This window comes from Pimephales promelas, chromosome 1 (assembly GCF_988280905.1).
Source record: "Pimephales promelas chromosome 1, fPimPro1.hap1.1, whole genome shotgun sequence".
Taxonomy (NCBI): Eukaryota; Metazoa; Chordata; class Actinopteri; order Cypriniformes; family Leuciscidae; genus Pimephales; species Pimephales promelas.
Genome location: NC_142769.1, coordinates 37,179,318 through 37,207,224, shown reverse-complemented (window position 1 = coordinate 37,207,224; position 27,907 = coordinate 37,179,318). Strand labels below are relative to the sequence as shown.

The 27,907-nt window shown below is 38.3% G+C and overlaps 1 protein-coding gene across 2 annotated transcripts in view; it reads right to left on the bottom strand.

The window, feature by feature from the left end:
• Positions 1-27,907, bottom strand: part of dennd2b (DENN domain containing 2B) — a 61,683-nt gene that overhangs the window by 33,426 nt on the left and 350 nt on the right. The window contains exons 1-3 of one of the 2 annotated variants that reach the window (XM_039662812.2): positions 23,773-24,042; positions 7,442-7,537; positions 2,717-3,970 (exon numbers count right to left, since the gene is read on the bottom strand). In XM_039662812.2, coding sequence (XP_039518746.1) covers positions 2,717-3,970; positions 7,442-7,515 — 1,328 coding nt within the window. In that variant the 5' untranslated portion in view covers positions 7,516-7,537; positions 23,773-24,042. Of the gene's footprint in view, positions 1-2,716; positions 3,971-7,441; positions 7,538-23,772; positions 24,043-27,907 lie in introns of those variants that run through there. The other variant, XM_039662813.2, reaches the window with a different exon arrangement.

Here is a 27,907-nt window from a genome sequence, read left to right as displayed (position 1 = left end):
TACTCGATTAAAAAAAAAAAAAAAACTCAATTGCAATTTACCCGTGTCGAGTAACCGGCAAAATACCAGAAGTGGCGTGAACCACATTATTATGATTATTATACCGTTTTCTAAAGCTACGAGATATATTTAAAACCATTTACAATAGTGTTGTTAGTGCTCGTGCATAATAGTATTGTGAAATCACAAGGCTGTGATTAAGTTAAATAGCTCAAGGCTTTAATTATTTACATGTGTGCATATTACATGTTAAAATTACCTCAGCACCGTTTACGGTAAACGGTGCTCCACGCAAACTCAGTCTCTGCATGTGCTGTTTGTTTAGGTGTCCAATAACGTGCATTTGGGAAAGCAAAAAGTCGGATGCAGTTGGTGGTTTTCATTTATAAGCGTGGAGCGTCTCGGATATCTCCATCTCTGCATGCTTTAAGTTTGGGTTTCTAACGCTTTGAGTTTGGGTTGCTAACGTTTGGGTTGCTAACGATTTGTAACATAGCTCATTTGTTAATCTACTCCAGCTATCGGCTGGCTAATCAGCTATTTTCTATCGCACCCAGACAGCAATAGTGTCGGCCCAGATACGACCCACATCTGGGCCATTTTGAATCTACATGTACCAGATGTGGCCCGGATCTGGGCTGACATTATGTGGCTGTCTGGGATAGAAGTGAGTGACCAAATATTAAAGCTGCCGTCGGCAACATTTTTTTGATCATATTCAGTGAAATCGACACTATAATCAGACAGAACAACATAAATAAAGTGGTTTTAGAAAAAAAACGAGCTTCTAACTCCATCTGGAGCGTGTTATTTGTTTTGCAAAAATCCAGCGCTCCCTGTTCACTGTGTCAAATCAGCGCATGGGGGTGTGAGATCTGACTCTCAATCACAGACCGGGCACACGCACGTTACAATCAAATGCACACGCCTGAAGTTCGCGCAGTAAGGAAGAGGGATGGCGGAACACTAACAAACCAAGTAAGCTCATTAAGAGTATAAATGACGTTAGCAATTGCAATATATTGGTAGATTAGCCAGGGCAGCATACCTCCAAATATTCCATGGTGTTGATGAATGCTGATGAGACGGTCGCGTTCACAGAAAACCTGGTGCGCACGCACTCGAGCACGAACTCTGTGGGAGGGTATTCGTTGATAGTGGGGGAGGGCCATATGAGTTGTAATTGTAAACATTCAAAATGTTGCCAAAGTCCACTCAATCAGACATAGTTGCCGACGGCAGCTTTAAAGGTTAAGTGGACATTTGAATTACATTGCTTGCAAACAGATCGATAGACAATAGAACTTAATTTTTCCCAGAATGCATCTTTCTGTCAATCCAATTCAACTTCCTGTGCGATGTGGCCAATTCCATTCAAATTTACACTCAAGAATTAAAGGTGCAGTGTGTGATTTTTAGCGACATCTAGCAGTTCGGTTGCGAGTTGCACTAAGGGCTCAGCCCATTACTCACCCCTCCCTTTCGAAGAAGCTACAGTGGCTAAAACAGGACAAACATATTGTCGTCTGAGACAGCAGAGAATAGCCAGAGTATGCCAAGACAGTGTGTAACATTGTCACTGTTTCTGTACCACAGTCCATTATAAACCACATCATGGATAAAGTTTACAAAGCCATAGTCAAGTGAGGATCAAGGGTCTTAATATATAATATAAAAATAGTAATCAGCTGATTGTCTCACAAACATAACCAGCACATTTCTCCCCACATAGCAATACAGCAAGGGAGAAGAACCACGTGAAACTATGCAACGATATATTTTTTCTAACAGGGTAGTAAAAGCTGGCTAAAATGAGCTGTTACTGTGGCTGAGTTGGTTAAAGCGTAAAGCCTTGTTTAAAACTCGACGTGTCCACATGAGCCCAAAGGTGCAACAGCGCCCACGTCGTCACATCCCCTAGACAGTGACGCCATTTATTTTCGCGGGAAAACAATGTAGGACAACAACAAACTGAAATATATGGTTGAAGACTTGGAATATAGCACATGGTGACTGTATGCTTGCACTGAATGGAAAATGTAAAGAAATTCAATATTCTCCTAAACTTTTGTCTAGGTTTAAGATACCTATTAAAGGGTAACTAAACCCCTGGCCAGAGCCTGACTCCACCCACTGGCAATATTTGGAAAATGCTGGAAAAGTGGGCAGAGCCCAGCGGAGGGGGGCGTGCACCTGAGACAGATCTCTAGATCTCTTTGTATGGAACTTGCCTACGTCACCAACAACCGCTGTGTCACGTACCACCGCAAACATCCAATAGGAAAATTCAACTGCAGTAGCCACCGTTCAACCTGAAGAGGGCAGCACTAAGACGTTTTTACACCATATATTGTAGAAATAGAACACTTTATAAACAAATGCCAAAAAAAGTTACTCGAATCAATGACTGGTATTAATAAAGATCCATTCTTACAGATCATTAACTTAAAAAAGTTAGTTTTAGTTACTCTTAGTACTCTTTAGTAAAAGTGTTTAGTTACTCTTTAAGCATCAAAGCTAGTAAATGCAAGGTTGTTCGTTTGATCCTCACAAGGAGCAAGTCCTGAGCCAACACTATTGTGCCTTTACGTTGTGTAACATACGTTGTCTATCTGTTACATGATTCTTTGGATAAATGAATCTGCTAAATAGCTACATACTACTATATGGACAGGCATGCCATTCATCCACTGTGGAAGATAATTATGTTTCTCACCTATCTTGAGTCTTCTTAGGCAAGCTTTCATCCGTCTTGGAATTTCTCATTATTGCAGGTGCTGGGGTGGAAGGAAGTGGAGGTGGAGATTCAGTGGTAGGAGGTAGTCCATTACCAGGCAACAAGCCTCGGTGATTCCGGTTGGCATCATACTCAAATGTTCGTTTGGGTTTGGGCAAAGGGTTCACTGTAATTCCTGAAGAGTCCTGTGCAGTAGGGAGTTCTGGGCTCTCCGATCTGGTAGAGCTGATGCTGAATCTCTGCTTGAGCTTAGAAAGTCTATCAGAGCCTGGAGAAGCTTCAGGTTCTGTGGCCACAGAACAGATGCTGCTCCGCTTGCTGCCACAAGTGCTGTCCAAGTCCTCGATCCCACTGATAGTGAAAGACTTCTGTCTGGACTTGTCAAGGCCGTAGCAATTGCTAAGATACTGTGGTGGGGACGAAGAGGGACTTTCCTTTAATACCTGTTCAATTTTTTTAATGCGGCTGAGCACGGCGGAGGTCTCCTTGCGTGCCGACAGCGTGCGGAGGAAAATCGCTGAGGACTCTGTCTTTGAAGGCCTTTTCTGGAACCTTACAGGAGCTTCTCGATCCGATACATGCTCATCTTCCTCAGTCTCAGGGTAAGAGCACTCAGAAAATGCTGTGCTCATCCTCCTCACACCCTTAAAGTCAAAGGTCTTCTCGCTGCAGGGTGAGGACAGCAGACTTGGGCAACCCTCACTCCCACCTCCAGGCCTCTTCTCCAGGCAAAGGCTCATCCTAGGCAGAGCCGCCTTCCGACCCTCCCATTCCGAGATCTTTTTGCGTATGGCGACGGAGGAGGGGTAGGTCCCAGTACAACTAAGTGAGAGTGTGCGCTTGTGCCCAAACTTGGTGGTAGGTCCTACTGAAAGAGTACTCCAGCTGAGGGGTCCAGTATTCAATCCATCCCCCACAGGGGGGGTCTGTTGTGGCTGGTTCTCCTTCTGATCCTGGTTATCGCTGCTTGATGGCTTATGGATGGCGAGCCTCTTGTCCAGACAGCTAATGCTCCTAGATTTGGTGAACCTGCTTTGACATTCAAAGTCAGTGGGGAGAGAGGCGCCACTTCTCAAGCTGGCAGTCTTACAGCTCCAGTTCTTTTGGGTCCAGAGTTTAGCATCAGCTTTAGCGTACCTTCCTGGCTGACTGGTGTCCTCACTGCCAGTGAGATGAGACGAACCTGGCTCTTTTCCAGTGGTAAGAATTGGAGGTAAGGACACAGACTGACACCTGAAACAAAAGTAAATCAGCAGAAAGATTAAGACATCCTAAAAAAAAAAGTATGCTTGGCACAGAAGAATGTTATATCCTCACAAACACTTACTATGAATAAGAACACAAAAAATACTAATTACTACAAAATATGTTATGATCAGAACACGTAACTACTATACTAATACTACAAGTAATGCAAAAGGAGAACTTTAAAAAGGATTTCAGATAAAAGGAAATGTTAGTTGTGTAATATGGGAAAGAACAAGAGCAACCTTCCACAAATTTGGCAGTATAGAGTCACTCACATCAAGCCAACGTAAACAGAATAACAAATCATTCCACACAATCATTTTGAAGAACATTTATATGGACCTCCCAAACAAAAAAAAACAATGAAACTATTAAACTTTAGGGATATAAATTAACTCACCCTCACTAACCCTCAGATTTTGTTTCTTAGACGTTTGTCTTCTGTAGCAACTGTTTGTTTCTCTTTGCCTACATGTCAACCTCAGCATCCTCATCATTCTCAGGCTGATTGTTCACTCAGCAATCAGACACTGCTCACTCCTGAGCAATGATATTAAATACCCTGTTGACCTCATTTCAGTCTGCTCAGACACACAAACACTTTCTCATCCACCTAAAAATCTAAAGCCGCTCATGAGCTTCCAGGAACTAGAAATCGACTTGACCCACACCTCAGTGAAATTGAGTCAGGCAGATCTGATGTCACAGCGGTGGTTAGAATAACAAGTTGAAGCTGGGAGGAAGCCAAGAGTATGATCCAGGGTGCAGGTTGGGACAGATCAACCAAAAACCACACACCATAACGCCATTCCCATGAAAAAGGGCAGAGAAACACCATGCCACCTGCAGTCTGCAGTCATTCCCCCACATTTACAGTACAATATACAGCACCACCAAATATTACAAGCAGACAAACTGTTGTTCCCAACTTTCAAAAAATCTAATTCATTTTACATACCAATCAAAGGTCAAAAGGTTCATTAACTTTAAAAAAATCAAATTTACTTTATCAAAAATAAAACCACTATATTCTACATAACCAACTACAGTAGAGAAGGGCAAATATGATTAAAAAACAAGTATTTAATATAAATATAAAAACAAATATACTACTGTTCAAAAGTTTGGGGTTAGTATGTTTTTTTTTTCAGAAAGCATGGCTTTAAACATAAAAAGCATGGTTTTCATGATATTATGGTATCTTCAGTTGTGTTAAATCATCTTTACTAGCATAATGAACTTGTATTTCAAAATCATGTACACAAAAGAGCTGATTCAGAGAGGTATTAAAGAAAAGGGCATAATACTTCCTCTGAAGATAAAGCTGTAGGCCTCTTTGCATGAAATGGTGAGAGGAAAATGTCATATTTGAGTCTGACTGTAATGTGTGTTAAAACAGATTCTTTAGGTTCAACCTTTACAATGGATACAATGGAGGAAAAAAAATAGTCTTATCCTGGCTAGTCAAAAGGGGAGGGATGAACACGTCAAATCCGCCAAAAGGAAATGAGGGATATTGTTTAGGAGGACAATTTTTGCATCAAGGCTGGTGTTTACAGCACAATTAAAGTTATATAATCATTGATCAGATGTTTTCTGTAGAATAACACTGCATATCTAAATATGTCTCCATAACTGTCTGGACAAAGACTCCAAAAAAACATAAATTATTGTTTTCATAACTGCAGTATTAGGCTCATGTAAAATCCTTTGCTTGAAGAAAAGCATCAGTTTGAGAATGCTTTCATTGAATTCGCCATGAGTTTGTGTCTGTGGTCTGATGAGGTTCTCTGAGAGGCTGGACAAGGCCAGTAAAAACAAGGCCAGCTCTGGGGAAGCCAGCTGGTCTGGCCACACATGGACCTAGTGGGATGTCAGAGATGGTTTGGCTCTTTCTGGGTCTTGAGGGCAATGTCAACCACAGGCCATTTCCTGTTGGAAAGCTGTGCCAGGATGGTGAAACTGGAGGTTCCAGGAACACACTTCAAAAGAAATATGTCAAGCCCAGATCCAGTGGGTTCTCCCCCACAAAAATGTGGATATTTCATCTGTGATTGAGTTATTTTTTCAGCTATTATCTTTGCTATAAAAAGGGCATATTCTCAGTGCAAGGCCTACCTACCGCCACCCTCAACTGACATAAATCTGCTTCTTCAGCATTCTCCTACACTTGTGATTTAAAGCTGAAGCTGTATTATTCATGTCTGGGAAGAGAGGCTAGCAAAAACTATGCCATCATTTTCCCCACACACTTCTTCGCATAAATCACGATTTACTTTGATCAATATTTCTGACATAAGAGAGTGTTCAAATGTAATTATGAAAGTAACTCGCACTCTTCAAAGACGTTCTTCACTTGTTCTGACAGCCACTGCAAAGCTCCATAGTTAAGCAAAGGCCACAAATAGAACAAAGACTCTTTTCTAATCAACTTCCTGGCTTTTACTCATATAACCAGGATGTTTACTTTAGCTTTGTATACAACAGTTTGGCCTATGAAGCATCAATGAACTCATATGTCTATTTCAGCATCTCCTCAATTATGGATAAAAGTTTTGGTTATCATAAGCAGGCGTTTCCTATGAATATTTAGGCAAGATATGGAATGGACGCCAACTATATAGAGTTGTCAAATCTAGCACATGTAACTACGAGTATACAAAATAAAATCTTCTTTCCACGTAAATGTGAATTGCTACAAAAACAACGGTCCAGATTTGTTTCTGATACATTGATTTTAATTAAAACACGATCTTAGAGCTAATATATATATATATGTTCTAAATTAAACTAGTATTATTAAGCCCTGTTCACACAAAGAAAGGAATCTATAAAGATATCTAGATGGATTAGTCCACGCCAATGGATGATAGCATTCTCTCCGTTATAAGAGTGTACTGCAGTTATATAGCCTGTTGCTTTTAATGGTCAAGCTCTTTAAATGCATGTAGATTCTGATTGGCTGTCAATGTTTTTAATCAGCTGGAAAAAATGTATTCTGTAAGTGATTCCAACAATATTGTTCCCCTCTATGCTGTTATCATTAAAGTTGTGGTGTGGCCTTTGCTATTCTTATTAGAAGAATTCTTAAATCTTTATAGTTATATACTATATATATAGAGAGTAGGTAGGATTACATAGTATCCTAGCTGTGAAAGGGCCCAGCAAGCAATAGGCCTAGCTGTCATTTCACCTTCTCAGTTAACTATAGATCCGATATAGTCCGGCTATCTTCTAGCCAAAATAACCTTAAATTTGTTTACATGTTGTACTTGCCAAAATAACTTGCGAGATGTAAGATATTCCATCATGTAAGCAAACTCAACATTTACAAGGTGTTTGGTTAGACGTCTATTACTGTTTTACCACAACAGTCACAAACAATATCTTTCTGTAAATAACTGAAAAAGCACAAAAAATGGATAAAAACTGCTGACTCATCATCATGACTCTCACCTGTCTGAGCTTTCCTGTGGATCTTTAGCCGCTCCTGCTCTCGGTGCAGTTTTGGAGCTCTTGTTGGCAGTCATTTCCCTCTGACAGCCCCCTCACCTGATTAAAAAAAAATACTTTCATTAGAAAGCTGTATCATGACCTTTAAAGTAGGCTAAATGTTTATTTCTGAACATTTCTGCACTGCGACCATAAACCAGCCGATCTCTCTCTACAAGGCAAGGCGAGATGTATTAAATGCAGATGACAAAGACTATTTCAATTTAATCTGAAAGATATTCGATGAACAAAAGACAGCGAACTGGCTATGCATAGTGGGAAACTATTCTTTCTAGTGACATGGCCCACAAGATTTGAAATTCTTGGCCCACAAAACTAACCCATGGATTAACCCTGACTGGCAAATATGAGTCAAAACACAACAAATATGGACCTTGAATCTTGATCTCTACAAAAGAGCAGCAATATTATCCCTGTCATGTAAATAAATCTCTGACCCACAAAAAAAACATACAGCCCCAGCAAGTTTCAAGAGAAGAGTGGGTTTGTGTTTTGAGATGCAGGTAATAAATCTTATTTAAGATACTGAGGTATAACATGTCATACCACATCATTCAGAGAAAGAAATACATTGCCAGCTTAAAAACAGATGTCTACATTCATTAAAAATCCTATTGCTAAGTATATTGTTGCTAAAGTAATCTAATTGATTTTTAGCACGTTGCTTTGCTATTACTATGGGTGGTTGGCTACAAGGGTATTTTTGGTCAATTGCTTACTAGCCCAAGTAAAAAAAAAAAAAAGAAGCCCAACCTGGCCTCTGCTTTAGCATATAGAAATTTCTGGCCCATTTTATTAACTGTCAGGTGAAAATCCTAAACTACAGTAGATCCCCAAGAAAAGTATAAAGCAAATATTGGTTTTAGGTTTTTAAGGGTTTTCTTTCCGACCCCCAGGTTTGAGCAATAATAATAGTAATTCTTGCCAAGCACTACTAATAATAGCATGAACTGATTTTTACAACCCCAGAATATGCAGTCTAAAGAATGGCAGCACCAAGACCTGAAGGTAATTACAGAGCCGGCTTACATGGCCTGTTAGTATAAGAGAGGTTCTAAAAAATCTGTTTGTAGAATCAGAGATCCATGCCAAGTGCCTTTAGTCTATGAAGCAATGTTTAGAGTGTGTTTGTATTAACGTCTGTTTGAATAGAGTAGCCAAGATTAACAAAGCTGAGCTAGTCTCTTGGCTCATTAAATAGTGATTGCTTTTTCCCATGAACATTTGCACCTTAGGACTAAAAAAAAACCTGTTTAATGACAGATATTAGTTTTACAAGCTGGGTCAGAGAGTTGTGGTTTTGGGAGCTTTGAGCACACTGGGACTCAGGTTGGTTGTTGAGAGAGGGAAGGAGGCTGGTTTTTCATTTTGTCAGGTGAAGCCATAACAAGACTTGAAAATCTTTAATGAGCAGTAAATCAGATTTAAAAGGCCATGCTTTGCACATCAAGTCCCTTGAATGATTTTGGATGAACAGATATTCTTCAATTGACTCTATCCCAAAAACTATTAAAAGGAATATTCTGGACTAAATACAAATTAAGCTCAACCGACAGAACTTGCAGCAGAATGTTGATTAGAAAAACTTCCTCAAGTTCTCCTCCTCTTCAAAAAAGGCAAAAATCTGGTTTACAGTGACTAAACATCATATCACTTTTGTAATAAGATATACATTTCATTTCTTGAACAAGATCATGTAGACATGTGAGGGTTTGAACTTTTATTTTGAAATCGTAATGAACAACAATTTGAATCTAGAAAAATATTCATGTATTCTCCTGTGTTGGCGTAGGTTTATAAATGATTTACGTTACAAATCTGGTGAAATGAAATGATGCACGTTGTGATCCCAGATGTTATAAACAACCTAACGCAGCAAAAATGACGAGATAGTGTTTTTTTTAAGCTGCTGAGATGTGCAACCATAATAAAATGTAATGATATACACGTAAAAGACCGCAATAACAGTGCAACACTTCGCTATGAAACACAAAGCGCGGCAGACTTCATAAGCGTTTCCAAATGCATGTTATTGGAAACCCAAATAAGCAGAACATGCAGAGATTGAGTTCGTGTGGAGCAGCATTTTTACTCTGAATGGACAAATAAAACGTGTAACCTGCATGCAAATAATTTAAGCATCGAGTCGAGCTTCGCTCGAAAACCTGCAGTCCATATATTAATTTAACTAGCTAAATCGCAGCGTTCGTGATTTCAAAATCCAAATGCTATATTATGTATAGCATATATGCTATTTTGTGCAGCCTTATAAAACAGTTTAATAATGCAATTCTCATCCGTGGAAAGCGAAACTTATTTTGCCTGTTTAGTTGATTGACACGGGTAAATTACAATCAATGATTTTTTTTTTTTTAAATCTAGCACTGGAATTAAATAGAGGAATCAAGATCCCCCTAGTAATCTACAAATACTTAAAGTCGCAATCTAACGAAAGTATAGCAACAAATATTTTCTTCCATGTTCTAATACATTTATGAATAAAGTAATAAATTTAGATTGGTGTCTTTGATTCTATCCATTGTTGGTAATTGGATGGAGGCAAATCTAAATGCTTGCGGTCAATTGTAAGAAAGAGGCGGGGTTTAAAGTCTAAATGATTGAAGAACTCTGGCACCAGAGATAAGTCAGTTGTTTGACGCAGATGATCACGTTATGACATTTTGATTAAGAATTACACAGGGGGTGAATTTCCATTTACTGCCAACTGTATTGAATCCAGAGTTTCCTTTTAACATAACTATGATCTCAGATGTTCTCCTCACCACAATCACAAGCTCTTCACCCCAACATGCACACAACCACTGCAAACTATCTTCACGCCAAGAGAAATCTTAACTAGCCACCCCTCACAACCACAGTGCCATGTGCATACCACTTGCCACTTCCTCCCATCAAATTAGAGGGCCTCATCAGAGACCGAAGTGGGAAGAAATGATCTTCCATGCTGAAGGAACACCTCCCGTCTTGGCATGTGTTCACTCGTACTGCTGTTTATGGTTTATAAGGAGGTCAATATTACAAGCACTCAAATACAGAGGGGGCTGGGTGTAACTGGGTGCACTGGGGGCTTGTTTACAGGAAGTTGTTGCATGTAGTAGTCGACCAACCAGCAGCAAAACTAAAAGCCTAACAGAGACAGATGAGAGGAGAGACAGCATTCCTTCTGTCAGCCATTTCCTGTTTCGGAGGACTGCAAAGAACATGCATCTTCATTTTCAATCTAACTGGAGGGCCCTCGAACCGCTCATAGAGTTTATTTTCAACCTTGATGAATTATTTATAATATCTTGATTTATTCTGCTATAATACCCCTCAACTGGCATTGTCAATGCCATCCAGTGATTTATCACTAAAGTAGCTTAGAAACTCAACAGTTATAGGATAGATTTTTTCTACTTTTGAAGTAACTATAACCCACAGCTTCACAAATAATAGACAGATTAATTCACACACGCAGTCACTCTCTCATTAATGTATTCAAATAAATGCACTCTCATTGTGCTAATTTATCTGTATCTGGTTTAGAAATAAAATATCCCACATTTTTAGTACAAACCTTGACAGTGAACTATAAAGGGGGGCAAAGCAAAAAATAATAATAATTAATAAATAATAAAAGATTTTGATTTTAGGTCATATTTCCAGCCCTAAATGTTGATTCCAGTGGCAATGATTTAACAAGGTTCATACAAATAAAATAAGCGATCTTGTTAGGCACCTAAGGCACGGAGTTAAAAAGTCTGATAGGATATCATTATGTCAGTAATTGTCAACTTTCCCACCAACAAAATCAGCTGCCCTAAGGTTACTTCGGACTTACTAGTGATAAGCGTAGAATATTTCCAGCTGAAAACTTCAAAAGGTTTACAAAAATCACTCTAGCAGCAAACAAAAGATAAAGTTATGACCAAACATATCTGAAAATGAAAATATTTTCTTTTCTATGACCTGGGAGGCAATTTTTTTCCAGAACCTATTTTTTTCCAACCAGACTGAATATTTTTACTGAGCTGTTGAAAGGTGAACAGCTGTAAAAATAAAGCATGCTGAACATGGAAATATTGTACACTATCGAAGCATCACTATCATTGAGACTGCAGAGCACTTTTTCTTACAAAAAGCACAATACAAAATTCAGTGCTTAAAATTACAACTAAAGGTGCATTAGGGGATCTGGGAAATGCTCATTTTAGCCTGTTATCAATGACTGCGTTTACATGCAGCCAATAACCTGTTCAAAACCGGGATATTAGCAATAACCCGGTCCCGATCGGCCATGTAAACACCGGCAAAAACCCAAATATGCTCATATCCCGGATTTTAAAAACTGGGATATTGGGGTACCCCTTTTCTAACCCGAATTTTTGGTCATGTAAACGCGTATCGGCATATCCCCATAGTGATTTGTGTTCTGCGCATGTTCTATTTACAAGGAATCTTGGTCTTTTGAGTAGAGAAACTTCTCGGCGCATATCCATGTATACAGGAGAAACTCTCTCTGCTCACGCATGTAAACGGGTTATTCCTAATGTTTCAGAAACCCGAATAGTGACCTTAACCCGACCATAACCGAAAATTGGCTGCATGTAAACGTAGTCATTGTTCACTGTCCAAAGCAAGGGGGTAATCCATCAGCCGGAAGTTGAAGCCTCGCAGGAGCCGCCATTGTAGCAGAACTTCACCTGCTGTTAGCATCCCATTGACTTCCATTCATTTTGGCCTCACTTTGACAGCGAATAACTTTATATCTGAGGCATCCAAAGACTTCATTTGTCCATTATTTATTTCTGAAGAAACAACAACAACAATGTAGAAAACGCTCCATTACTTTGTATCTTACGTTATGGCCCAGTAGATGCCGTTTTTGTGAAAAATAGGCTAATTGCATCATCACTACGCAACTTTCCTTCGCACAATAGAGACATTACCATATAGACCGGAGGAGAAGCTCGCAGGGAGAAGCCTATGGATAGAGAGTCCATAAAAGCAACGGGACAAAATATTTCAACAACGTTTTGGCTTAGCACAGCTACTAGAAGATTTACAACTGTCAGACTGTCGTCACGCTCAGTTTGAGCCTGCGCAGTCACTCAGACATCAGACAGGAAGTGCAAAAATCGGGCTTCAAATCTTTTCCGTTGAAATCAATAGTGCTATGGTCTATGGTCCAAAGCCACACCAAAACACAAGAAAGCGCACCGATCAGAATCGAGACGACCACAGGTGAGAAAACTTTACACTACAGTGAGTACTACAATAACGAATGTAAACAACTGATTGCCTCCCATTCTCGCACTGTTTACACAGCGTAAGTGAACAATCTGATGACGTATGATGTCTGCGTGAACAGGCTGCGCAGTGGAATGCAAACACACATTGACTGACAGAGAGGGAACACATGCTTGTATTTCATATTCGGACCGAATGCAATGATTGAACGAACATTTTATCATCCTATGCCTTCCACAGACAATATATATTTATAAAAATAGATTTTTAGACCACTTAACATAGTGATTGCTATATGAGGAGACTTTTAACCTAGCCTGGCTGCGCCCTCCTACGCACTTCCGCTCAATTTCATTTTACTTCTGTACTACGTCTGGGATCGCTCCATATCCTTAGGTTTCCAGAAACCAATTTTTTGTAGGACCAATCAGCGAATAGAGGGAGTGGCTGAGAAAGATGACGTTGATGTAAGCGCGTCAGTTTCAATTCAGTCATGGCAGCGGAGAAAGACGTGAGAAAAGCTATTCGGTCCGTTGTTGGAAAATAAACTGCCGAATATACAGAATTTAAAGCCGGATTGTTATCGTCTAACCTCTTGTTGCACAACGGAGGACCAAGTGAAGGAGGCAGAAAGTTTGGAAGTTTGTGCTGGGCAGTTCGTGCACGATGACCGTGACCGTGGTGTTTGCGGTGTTCAGAAGCCCTGAGTCCTGGCTGCTAAACTATGGTTGAAGATCCGCTCAGGAGTCATGTCAGTCGCTCATATTCCCAACTGTAAATGTACTGATTCTTGTGATGAATAGAACATTTTGAGCCCCTTTGTGCACTCGTGCAGGAGGTTGGTGTGTCAGTTTTACATGTTGTAAATCATACAAATTGGTTGTGATTTAAAAAAAAAATAATTGTCATAAATAAAAATGTGAAAAACCATACTTTGAAGATATTTGATTTTCAGTTTTAGATGGCAATGGTTGATTTGTTTTACTAAAAAAAATAAATGCCACATAAAAATGTACAAACACATACTTTGAAGACCATAATTAAGGTAATTAAGAAACAATAAGACGTAATATGAAAAATTGTTGTTTATTACACATCTGCAGATAGAGACAGACTGATCATTCACTGTAGCTGCTACAGCATTTGCGGCAGATCAGAAACGACCACAGCAGCGTATTTGTAATGATTAGACACAGCTTCCACCGTTGAATGAATATATCACTGTCCTTCGTGTCAAATATACATTTCGAATTAATAATTGTTCCTAGATTAACAAAACCTGCGGCGCTCGTTGACTGAAATCCTATTGTAAACATAATCCTCTGATCATTTCGGCGCGTGACATACGTCACTCACGACACCCCTTTAGCGATTGGCTATGGCAGATCGTGAGTGACTTTGGGCAGATCCAATAGATTTGAACTTTAATAGTGAACCCGCCTACAAGGAAGGAAACGTTTTTCAATGGAGCGGTTCCAGACTCTATGTGGAAATGAAATGAACTAGGCTACTTTCAACCTGCATAACAAAAACATTTTCTGTAGAGAATCACCTATTGCACCTTTAAACTAAAAGATACTAAAAGGTTTTGGATACAGAATTGCTGATGTAGCCTAGTTCAGAAAAGTAAAAGTAATTTCTTCATAAAACGTGTTATGACTTGTAAATTGACTGAGACGTATAACCTGTTTATGTCAAGAAATATTGGAAGGAAAAAAAGGACCTGCTGAGTGTGATTGACAATCTGCTTATTAAAGAAGCTGTTCCACGTCAGTCTGCTCTGCATGGATGACTGCAAAGAAGCAGGGTTTGTTCCAACAATGTATCACTAAAACATTAAATGTAATTACCAAAGCCATGAACTCATAATGTCGGCATTCAAGCATTATAACATATTGATTTCACAGGAAACAACGGTCATATTTATTTTAGCTTGCTCACTAAAAGCTGGCATCATTAAACATTCATCAATATGATTCATTATTCCAGTTTCCATGTTTAATATGCTCAGTAATAGGGGTGTAACGGTACATGTATTCGTATTGAACCGTTTCGGTTCGAAGCTTCCGGTTCGGTACGCATACAAACCGAACGATTGCTTGGACCATTTTTCCTGCCGGCAAAATTCGTGCTGACGCGGCCAACACAACGTTGCGCAACATCAAATGGCAAGCGTAATGAAAGCAGAACGAAACTGCGCTATAAATGTGCTTCACGGATCGTTTATCAGTTCGGACCAGCAACATCTGTGCAGCGCGAGCCGATCTCGATCAAGCAACACTGTTACTACACAGCGCTAAGAGATCCGGTAAAGAAAACATTTGAATTCGCCACTCGGGTAATAACATCGCTGCGAGATCTAGTGAGATGCATTCACATTTCTCCGTTATTAACCGCAGATCTCTATTAGATCAAACAGCGCTGTCATGGAAACCAGGAGGAGAAACATTGTGCCGTGAATGAACTTTACGTCCACAGACCAGCAACATTCACCATGGATTTAATATAGTAACACTAACTGGAACCAGTTTGGCTGGAATGGTGAAATGCTTTCAAGTACTTCACACATCTTTTACCAGCACTTCAAAATTCAAATATTATATAAATAAATATATATTTAAATGTTATTTTTAATGTGATGACCAAAACATTATTTGTTCACCCTTCAAAGATGACCCCCATTTATAAACCTGAAAGTTTCAAGATCTAGGAAAACTCACACTTATTTAAAAATATTTTTTCTTTAAACAAATAGGAAATTTCTCTGGCATTTCTTTCGTTTTGCTGTATCGAAAACGTACCGAACCGTGACTTTAAAACCGAGGTACGTACCGAACCGTGATTTTTGTGTACCGTTACACCCCTACTCAGTAACCATGTGACGCTTTCATCTGCACACAGTGGCACCATTTCAGTGAGAAACAATCATCTCTTTCTCTCAGATATTGATCTACAACAGGAAGAGCAAGAGCTGCTCCCATTTCTCTGAGAAACTGCTAGAAAACCACATAACCTTAAAAATTCATACTAAATATACCGGAATTGTAAAAGACAATAAATTATTTAGATGTTTATTTAGACTTGAAAATAAAATCATTGGAATCATAGGCTGGTTCTTGGATTATCATGTCTGCCATAGATTCAATTGATAGAATAACATTTACATAATATTTTCCCCAAACACAACTCCAGAGTATCTAGAGTAACTCTAGTATTGACAAACTATGTCAGCCTAAAAGACGCTGAATCGCTGGTACATGCGTTCATCACATCTCGGCTCGACTACTGTAATATTATTTTTTCTGGACTACCAGCACATTCTTTGCAATATATTCAAAACGCTGCCTTTTTTATTAATTACACCACAGAAACGGCTCATATCACTCCAATTCTGTTCAAACTCCACTGGCTACCCGTGTCATCCCGCAGTACTTACAAAATTCTTCTACTTACCTTTAAATCACTCAATGGTCTTGCTCCGTCCTATCTTTCTGACTTACTCTCTCTTTTTATATTCCCCCCTCAAACTCTCAGATCCTCTGGTCATGAACTCTTCTGCAAGCTGAGCTTTTGCAAATCATCTATGGGTGGCAAGTCTTTTTCCGTTTTAGCCCCTAAGCTATGGTACTCTCTTACCCTGGCTCTTAGGACAACAACCACGCTGCATGAATTCAAGTCTAAACTCAAATCCCATTTGTTTAAAGAGTATTATTAGTCATGACACGTTTTTCTTAAACATTCTTGATAACTCTGTATTACAGTCATAATGTTAAATGGGGTACCATGCCATTAGTCTTTACTTCAACTGTCCACCTTCCTGTCTGTATTATATAGGCTAGTGTTGTTTTTTTGTCTGTTTTTGTTTGTATTTCAAATCAAATTGTAATATATGAAGAGTTCAGATGCAAAAGCCTCTAAATGCCATTTGAAATTTTCTTCTTTAATAATGATTTTTATCAAACTTGTATATTTAAGTTCAGTAATTTCACTTAAATAACAATTAATAGATAAATATCATTGCCATTAAAGTGAAATCACTGAACTTAAATATACAAGCTTGATAAAAATGATCATTCTGTCATGATTCTGCCTTCTTGTCTTTGATATTCTCTAGTCGTGAGGCAGGATCATGACAGAATCATGTTTTGTGTGCAAGCGCATGGCCAGTTTGGGCCATGTGCTTGTGTTGTCTCGTTACGTTACCCCGCCCCCTTGTTATCCTAGTCTTGTGATTATTGTCTAGTCAGTTTCACCTGTCCTTGTCATTAGTGTTCCCTTTATAATCCCCTTGTGTTTGCTGTCTTGTGTCGGTTCATTGCTAAATGTTACCTGTGAGTAGTCTGTGAAAAGCATTGTCATTGTTAGTATTATACAAAGTGTTGTTGGTTTCTTGTTCAGTCATTTTCTAGTCTTGTCAGTCTTATTTCCCTTGTTTCGTCTGTTTTGCCCCCTCGTGGGTTTTGTTTTCCTGTTTTGTCCTAATAAACCCTGAGTTCGTTGTACACTGTCTGCGTTTGGGTTCATCTCCGTGCACAGCCGTGACACATTCTAGAAGAAAATTTCAAATGGCACTTAGAGGCTTTTGCATCTGAACGCTTCATATGCAACTGCAATCACTTGGACTGGGCAAATGTCTATTGTTATTGAGAAGCGTCCCTGAGCTTCGGAAAGGCGCTATATAATTTAAACTTATTATTATTAGTCTGAAGACCCTAAAAATCTGTAAAAACATTTGCATTTTCAAGAGTTTATGTATTGTACTGGTCAACCACTAGCACAACAGTTAAAAGAAAAAGACACTTGTTAATTATGGACACTCATAATTAACCGGTTAAAAGTTATTTTTAAGTACTATTTTAAGATATTTTAAAATGTTTTCTGCATGGTTAAATAAATAAGCTACACATATAAAACTGCATCTTAATAAATAAATAAAAAAAAATAAAAATAAAAAATAAAAAAATTAAATAAAAAAATAAAAAAATAAAAAAATAAATGTAAAAAATAAATTAACCACTCTAAGTTTGTCCACTTTAAGAAGGCCAAACAAAGGGGCTTTGGGAACGGGGGGCGGGGGGGTATCTCTTTGACATAGCAGCAACATTCTTCATCTTCTCTAATTATGCAGCTCAACCAGACCTTTGCCTTTTTTGCGTATTCCATGGGCGCGGATTATTTAGTTGCAGATTTAGGTGCAGATCTTTTTTATGCTCTAACACTGACATTACACAATAGATAAAGTTAAATTAAACAGCATTCGAAATTACCAAAGGAACTGATGGTGAACTAGCCTTCTGGATTGACCTACAAATGTAATGTAATGACTGAATAGCTTCTCAGAAACGAACAGCTCCATCTGCAATTTTAACTACAGAAGACAGAACCTCTTTGTTCGATTTATCCTTGAACAGAGTGTGGTTAAAAAGTAAGCTTCTTTATCAGTGGTTCAAACAAACACTATCTGACCCGCTTCCTCGGGTGAGTGACACAGTTAGGAATGTTCAGGGTAGAAGACGAGACCATCGGGCCATGTTCTTGTCAGCGACGACAGGTCAGTTGGCTAACGGAGCGGTACTCTATTCAAAAGGAATGCACTAATATTTGCCCCATCCGTCAAGGCACACATTCAACACATCTGAGTTTCTGAAAGAGGAGGAATTCTTCAACTGATAGGGAGAGACTCATAATGGCAATGTGCGTTTTGCTGATCATTGACCATAAAGTTCTTTATTTCCGTCGGAAATTAAACAACTCATTGAACCTGAATAGCGGAGACTGGCATGCGTCCAGGCAAACTGCACATTGTTGTGCATATTAGATGAAAAGCTCCCAAAAAAGACCTGAGTTTTAATTCAATTTTCCTGTCGACAGGGTGAATTAGGGTCTTCTGGGACTTTTTGCACTTTCGACTTCTCCAATTTACTGTGATCAGATCTAAAGTGTCCCAGATTATCCTAATTCACCCTACATTTGCCATAACTGTCCCTGCTGATCAGCCACTTTAACTTTAACATCTCTAAAACAAGCAGCAGAGTGCAAACCACTGCACATTCTCAACTGCTCCTACACTTCAAAACCCCAAAGAGGCAATGAACAGGGTTATGCATTCACCAGAGACCATTTTGTACCAGAGACGATTACTCTTTCTCCGTTCTTTATTCATAGCCTGTAAACTCCAAGTCAATGTTGTTATTACCAAATCAGACATGACTGTGTGAGAATGGGGGTTAGATTACAGCATAAATACCAGAGGAAAGAGGGACCCCCCTTCCAGACTCTGAGCTCGCACCGTCATATGGTCCTCATCAGGGCTCTCGCTGAGATTTATATACTCCACGAGCTACGTTAATGCTGCTGTTATCAGCCAAGCACGTTGTGTTTAGATTGAGGCAAGAAAAGATGATCAATGCGTCTGTGGTATCGTGAGGAGTTTTTTAAACACGCTCCCACCTGGACGAATCCCTCTGGCATTGCTAATTAAAATTTCCCTGAAAAGTCTGACAGGGAAAAAGGAAGAGGCAGAGCATAAGGGGGCGTCTTTTGTTTCCCTTTCACTCGGTTTCAATCCCAAGTCCGCAGAGCCTGTGAATAATGACAGAGGGTTTGTATCCAGGTTGGGGGCTGTGGGGTGGAGGGAAAAGTTGTACCCTGTTGAGCTGCTTAAACGTCTTTCCTTCTGAGCCTTTCATGAACTGTGGAACTTGGCCTGTCACATATCGCAGCAGCTGCACGCTCCCCACACAATATACCCACGATTCCTTGCTCCCACAGTGCTGACTGGACAGGCCAGATGGAACCAATTTTTAAGGCCTTTTCAGTCTCTGTCTTTCCTGACTTACAGTCCTTTTTGTTATCCAAGTCACTAAAGGAGAGATTCAAACATTGAGGAAACTGCGGAAGGCTGCTCATAAAGTGACATGCAGGAAACTAATAATTAGAGGCAAATTGATCTTATTTGATTTCAGAGCTCATTTGTAATTGATGGCTTTTACAGTGTTTCTTAAACATACAAATTGTTAGGTTTCTTCAATTCGTTTATGACTTTCAATCAAAACTGTAATGCGAAACCATATTAGTCCTAAAAGCCTTCTACTATACGCACACTAAAAATAGAAACGTGTACGGAATCATGAGTGCATTCGGTTCAAAAGACTCAAAGAAGTCATTTTCCTTAAACAACTCGGTACACTGTTCTTATCAGGATTTACAATATTGGCCTTTATCAGGCAGACTGAAGACAGAACGGCTGCTCACATTGAGCCATAAAACTTATAGGTCCAGTGAAATCCCAGTCATAAATACTTTTTTTGTGCAGCACACATTTTTGAAGAAAATTTGCAGATCTTCTTCATAGAAGAACAAATCATAGTTACCATATGCGTCAAGCTCCAAAAGAACAAAATAAGATAAACAAATGCAAAAGTAGCGTGATATTAGTCTACATGATTGTGTTTCAAGTCATATTATAACTTTGTGTAAGAAACAATACTTAAAGGTTCACTATGTAAGTTTTGTCGCTCTAGAGGTTAATAAACAAAACCGCATGGCCAATGCCAATATCTTAGAGAGCTGGGTAGCTGGGTGGCTGGCTGTTGCCAATATACAGATATAATTTATATTCATCATTATATTTATTTGACTAATTATTTAATAAAATAAACAGATATACTTTACAACTTATTCATTCTGTAATATTATTACAGTATTTTTAACAAATAAAGAACTTGTTAACAAATAAATATTAATAAAAAGGAGGTAACACTGTAACCAACAGGACATTCAGAAAAAGTTTTTCTGCACACAAGGACAAGACAGACAAGGACAGTGTACCATACATACATTTTCAATCAATGGAGGGACAGAAAACTCGGACTAAATCTAAAATTTCTTAAACTGTGTTCCGAAGATGAACGGAGGTCTTATGGGCTTGGAACGACATGAGGGTGAGTTATTATTTATTAACAATTATTGACATCATTTTCATTTTTGGGTGAGTTAACCCTTTAACTTAAGTGTTGTTACCCAAATCTTTTCTGTCTTTTGTGATGTAAACGGCTTATCTAAAAATTTAGAGCGGGGACTAAGTTCTAACTTCTATCCATAGGTTTGATTGGATTTTTGAGATGTGGCCATTGCACTCAAAAATGAATGTGGGCTTGCAGTTGAGTTTAAGCAGACTAAATGATTGGAGATGTGCTGCATGCCAGACTGATCTCATGAAGTAGCGCGTGTTTGACACGCCAATTCGTATTTCCATTTTTGGCATGCTATCAAGACACATAATCGCCTTTCAGCGTGTTTATGAACGCCGTTGACTTAACGTTATATAAATATATGACTTACCTCAACCCCGTCCCTAAACCTAACCGTCACTGGGGTTAATGGCATTTATGACTGTTCCCTTACCATCCTAGGTAAAAAAAGATATGACTTACCTCAACCCCATCCCTAAACTTAACCGTCACTGGGGTTAATGGCATTAATGACTGGAGATTTGACTGCGTGTTCAGACACGCGGAATGACGCGGACGTTAATGGCGTAGACATATACGCATACACGCGGATAGCTCAAAATGCGTGGAGATAACACGCCACCTGACTCGAAAGTGGCGTATATGTGTACGCAAAAGTCATGATGTCATGTTGTGCATGCATACATCACCAGAAACAAGTTGTTTTCACAGGAAGATCAAGTTGAGATTTAATGTTAATGGTTGAAATGTACAAAAGAATAAGTTAATAAGTCAGAAATACTTAATATTTAATTCAGTAAGGAAGGACATATTAACTTTACCTTTAAACAACCACCCATTTGAGGAATGTAAGGAAAACAGACTTGTATGCATTGATGCATCAGACTTGCATCATAGTCTATTGTGTTTGATAGCTTACAGAGTAGAATCTCAGACAGAGACTTAGATGACGTTACTCAATATAACAAGACAAAACACTACCATCTCCCCCATAAGAATAACACTGTCACTGACTCATGTAAACCAAGTTGGATTGACAGGTGGCAGACTGTTTCAGTGTGTAATACCAATGACACACAACATTACACTAAGTTCCTTGTTATAACTCCCAACCCTAGACTAAAAAAAGTTATTTAAGGACAGCTATAATAAAATCATCCCTTAGACAAGGGATGATAGTAAAGTGTTTTATACTTTTATTAAGGCCTAGATAGGACACATTATTTCAACGCGTTCTCATCCCAAAGCGCCATATAGGACGCTTTTGCAAAAGCGTAAATATCCAACGCACATGGCACCCTTTAACGTCTAATGAGACGCTTCGGTTAATGGTTAAGTTTAGGTATGGTGTAGGGTAAGGGTTAGACCACTAGGGGGCGCCTTCTGCCCAAATATATCTGCGTCTCATTTCACGTTAAAGGGTGCCATGTGCGTTGGATATTTACGCTTTTGCAAAAGCGTCTTATTTTGAAGCACATTGTGAAATCTGAAGGTCAACCATCCAATAATTAATGCAAGCAAGTCACAACGTGTTGGCTTTTTAAAGTGTCTAAAAATTACAGGTGTGTCCAAACGAAAACAACAATGCACAGTCTTTTAAAGGCAATCGTGTCCATTCAATATGCCACATTGAAAAGGATTTTACAAGTTAAATTGTTTTGTTGTAGTGCTTGCTCTCATGGATGAATTGCTTTCATTTATCCTACATCTTTAAAAATCCAATCACAAAGTATAACAATTAGCCTACTATTATCAAACTACTAAATTAAAAGATTAAAGTGCATAAGCAAAACAGCTCTGCTAACAAGACAAGATACTGAATCTGGGAAGAAAGTGCATAAATGCACAATTGCACGTAACACACTGCATTTCATTTTTTGGCACATGCGATCCAGTGTAATAAAAAGTCCTTGCATCACTGTTATTACAGCTGACAGTTTGTGGAGGAAATCACATTCACACTGGAATGACAAGCTATGGATCAACTGCAGCTTAACACTTTGAAAAGTTTTTTGATACACATTATAGCGGCAGGGCAGTGAATTTTGTTCAAGGTTTGGTGACATCCCACCCTTATCCATATTGCGCAAGCACTGGACAGAGAACAGAGCAGCTCCCATGGTTAAGCTGACAATCCAGACCAATGAGAAGGAAGGGTCATTGTTCCAATAGCACAATAGACCGTCTGTTCAGAAAGTTCAGGGAAAAAAGGGCTTGCAGCTGCAGTAACTGCCAAAGCTGAAAGCAGGGGGCACTATATACTTGTGATCTACAGTGATCATGTAACATTCGTGTGTACATGTCAGTAGGTGTACTCAAATAAGTGTATGGTTTTAGTGGGAACAACATGTGCCATTAAGGAAGAACTCATTTGCTGTCAATCCTCTCTCATTCAACATTTAGCCAACATTATATTTGTATTTAAGCATTTAGCAGTTGTTTTTATACAAAGTGACTTACGTTGTATTCAAGGTAACTTATACATTGTTTGCAATCAACATGCATTCCCTCCCTGGGAATCAAACCCATGACCTTGGCATTACTCAACTGTTTGAGCTAGCTGCTACAAATAATACAATCCTCAACAGTATTTTGGCCACTAAACAAATCCATAAACTTGTTGAAATTAGACTTGACCTTGGGGCACTAAACTATTCATAAAATAAAACTAAAAACTCAGCCCATTAAACGTTTGAGTAAACAAACAACCAACATTCATACGAGTTGGGGAATTACCAAATAAGGTAAACATATTTAACGTAATACAGATTCAACCACATTTTTAAGAAAAGTCATGTTCTGACCCACAATTAGATTTGACTGTTTACTTTGGCTGTGACTTAAACCAAGTGAGTTACGTTAGCATTTGGGCATCATGTTTTGAGCATTTTGAGGTGCCACGCGCCTATCATTTTTCTCCAATGATGCTCAAAAATGCTTTCTATCAAGAAAGCGAACTAGGTTTTGACACACAGCCTTTGTTTGCGATTGACTGTGCTCATTTTCATACAATGTAACGTTAACCCCGATAGAATGAGATAGAAGTTTTACCTGAACGGAACGTCCCGCTGATCGTGCCATTTTGTTCAGCGTCTCACAAACACTCATAGCGATTGCAAAAAAAAGAAAAGAAAATCATCGATTTGCCGGTACTACCTGGAACTTTTCCCTAAACTTCCAAGCATGTCCTTTCAAGCGGGGTAAATCCCTCCCTACTTGAGAACTCTCTCTTGGCAGAAGGCTGAGCTAGTTGCCAAGGAGACGGATTGTTTTGCCCCCCACTCTCAGCTCCAGGTTCTCGCGCTCCCAGCCTCCTACACGAAACGAAACTCTCTTCTCAAGAGCCACATGGAGGATGGATCTGAACTTTACACGCTGGAGTGGCAAATTAAGCAGGGTTAAAATAAATACGTTTCACATTTCACACATAACTATTTTGCCTGATATTTCCTTCATCCTTCCACAGGAAAAAAACAACAACCAAGAATAGCTCCTTATTTGAACACGTAAAGCTCGTACAAAACGGTCTCACGGGGTGGGCTAGGTAAGTTAACGTTAACGGAGTAGCCTACTTCAGCTTGCTTACATATACTTATATTTTGAAGTGGATGAAATTTAATCGTACATTATCATAAGTCTGACCTTTACTTTTTTTTCAGCGTTTGTTAATTAAGGCTTTTCACAACCAGCAACATTTCGCCTATACAAAATGATCTGATCATGTGAAATTAGGCTAATTGTCATAGTGAGAAACATGTATTGATTGATTTTCTTGCTGCAAGGGTTTAATTTTTACTGATTACTTAAAAAGCTTTATATAAACACGAATTCTGTGGAGTCATCCATGATTTACCATTATCCATATGTTCAGTTTCTCAGCAGCAGAGGACAAGCATAACACATTGCAAACAGCTGTCTAAACTGTGGTATGCAATCACATAGGCCTATGTGAAGTATTAGTTCGAGAACAAACAGACAAAGAACCGTTGAAAGTGTACTTGTTGGGGACAAGACTGGAGAGAAAGCTACATTAAGTATGTAGGCTACAAAGACTGTATATTAAGTTACTTATACCGTGTATACAGTGTCTTAGGTTGACGGACAGTTTTCAAACTATCAAACACAACTTCAGAATATCTACAGAACAAACCAAGCCTGCCAACTTTTTCACATCAGGTCTAACTGGAGAAAAAAAAAAGTCATGTCAAATTTTGCACAATCTGCATATCACGTTTTAAACCAATCCTCCAAGTTCTGTCAAAAGCCAGTCTATTATTAAAATGCCATTTTTTAATAAGGTTTGATGTTTTAAAAGCAGTCTCTGCTGGACAAAAAGTTGTGCAAGCAACCTGCTGCCAAATAAGCAACCGCAATAAGAAGCAGGGATCTGTGGTTGACAAAAGCTGTATGATGACATCTTTCTCTGAAACCCTTTCAAATTGTACCAATACCTAATCAGAAATGTGGAATCTGGTGTGTTGAAACACAATGTGGGGGTTTATCCCCAAATCTGTATTAAATTGCTGATATAATAGCTCAGGGACAGTTACGCCAGATCGTCACTTCATTCCAAGAACAGTCATTCACTCCAAGTGTTTTGAAGAGGGAAATAATTCTAGTGTTGGGTCAGTCCAAATACTGAATTGGACCAGAGTCTATCAGGAAATACAAAAGTTTATTTTTATTGCAAAACCTTGAGAAACAATAAACCTGCTGAAACTATTGTTTCTACTGCACAACCATATTATTATGATATTTGGAACACTGTATATTTGCTAAGGTCATATCTGAGCCTGTCATGTTTTTCTCACGTTTCAAGCAAGCGTTCCCTATATTTAACCTTGCATCCTGATTTTTTTCAAGAACACCACGAGGCCCAGACTAAACATCTCCCATGGTAGAGGATGCCTGTTACGGCGATCATGACACCAAAATATGTGGCTGGAAATGTTTGCTATGGACTAATCTAAAAGCCAAACAGCCCTTTTTCCAATCATTGCTGCATGCTGTGTTGCAGTGTTAACCCAATCAAAACATAATGCATTCTTGATATGGTCCCAGCAGTTGGAACCACAAAACAAATTAATTTTGTTGTTTTGTGCAGAAAAAAAAATCCACAACTTCTCCAAAAATTAAAATTCTGTCATCATTTACGCACCCCAAAGTTGTTCCAAACCTGAGTTTCTTTCTTCTGCTGAACAAAAAGGATAGTTGACTCCATTGACTTACATATGGAAAAAAATTCATATGTTCTTGAAAATACCTTCTTTGTGTTCAGCAGAAGAAAGAAACTCATATAGGTTTGAAACAGGAGAGTAAATAATGACAGAGTTTTCCTTTTTGGGTGAACTATTCCTTTAAGTGATTCAACCAATTCTGTTGTTTTCTGATGGAGTAATACTGCAAAGCATTACCAGGGCACTTACACCTTTCAACTATTATACAATGAGATTAACATATTGCATTTGATGGAAAACATAATAACTATTTGGTTTAGAAGGTATTTCCTTACATCTCTGTATTTATTTTCAAATACTCTTACATTTCCAGTAGCAAGTCAGTTAAAAGTCAAACGTACAATTTACACATGTTAAAGTATTTAGTTATAAGAAACATTATGCCAGAGCTGTTAAATTGTTTCCCCTTCTTTGAAAGCATTTGTAAGGGCTTCATCATTAGTCATGTTCAGCAAAATCCACAAAATCTCCAAAATACAACAGTATCCATTTGCAACAGCCCTGAAAGTTTAACACGCCCTTACCGCAAAACATTCCTGTCACAATCATTCTGTTCAGGCATTTGAAAATACAAAGCAGAATATTGTAGTCTATATTAAATGTAATGGCAATGCTCAGAGTAAGTTCAAATGTTTTGTATGGGTCATTCAGTGACAGGAGCCTTTAGTCCCATTTAAAAACATGTTTACTTAGCCTACAGAAGCAAAACTGTGTAAGGTAATAAACTTGTTTTCATAAAATAAATCTAATGCTATATATATGAAGAGTTCAGATGCAAAAGCCTCTAAATGCCATTTGAAATTTTCTTCTAGAATGGTCTTTTTTATCAAGCTTGTATATTTAAGTTCAGTAATTTCACTTAAATGGCAATGTATCAAGCTTGTATATTTAAGTTCAGTAATTTCACTTAAATGACAATTAATAGGTAATCTTCATTGCCATTTAAGTGAAATTACTGAACTTAAATATACAAGCTTGATAAAAAATATCATTTTAGAAGAAAATTTCAAATGGCATTTAGAGGCTTTTGCATCTGAACTCTACATATATATATATATATATATATATATATATATATATATATATATATATATATATATATATATATATATATATATGATTTTAGCTTATTATTTATTATTTAGATTGATAATAATATTAATGTGTCTGACAACATGATAAAAATGCACATACTGTATATTTTGACATCACTATAAACCATTGTTTTCTGAGTTTCTTGCAATGTTGCAGTGACAAGAATGTGAACAAGAACACACCAAAAAGATTTGAAGAACATTTGAGATAGATCTGTCATGACCCATGATAAGGCAGAGGGAAAGGAGTCAAAGACATCCTTGAGGGAGGTAGAGACACAGAGAGAGGAACAGAGAGAGCTGCTGTGGCCCTGAGGGACAGACATAGCCTACAGTACACACATGATGGTGTTATTTAAGTGTAAAAACTGTTGCCTTAAGTCTGAGGTCAGACTGAAAATAGAATCTATTCTATTTTCTAAATTTCACATTTTAGCAGTAGTAATAGCAAAATGAGCATAAAATAATTCATTTTTAAAAAACATTCTGATCATTATCATAATGATAACTGTGAAAACAACGATTCAGAGGCGTCTATTCGTTTTCTTGGTGATTTTAGAAGGTTTAAGAGCGCCTCCTTGTTTCTGCTTCACAGTAAAACACCAGATGAGATGATAAATCTCTCAGATGCAGTATGAAGAAATATCCATTCTGATTAGTAACTGTCCTCTCATACGCTCGTGTATTATAGCAGATATATCTGTTATGATGAAGGAAATTGTTTCGCCTTTGTTCTGGCGACTTCAAAACACATTTGAGTCTCTTGGCAATTTTACTTGATCTTTTCTGTAATTTATTTTATTATAATTTTAGTTTTCCCACTGTATTTGTTCTGTTATTGTGCTTTTCTTTTAG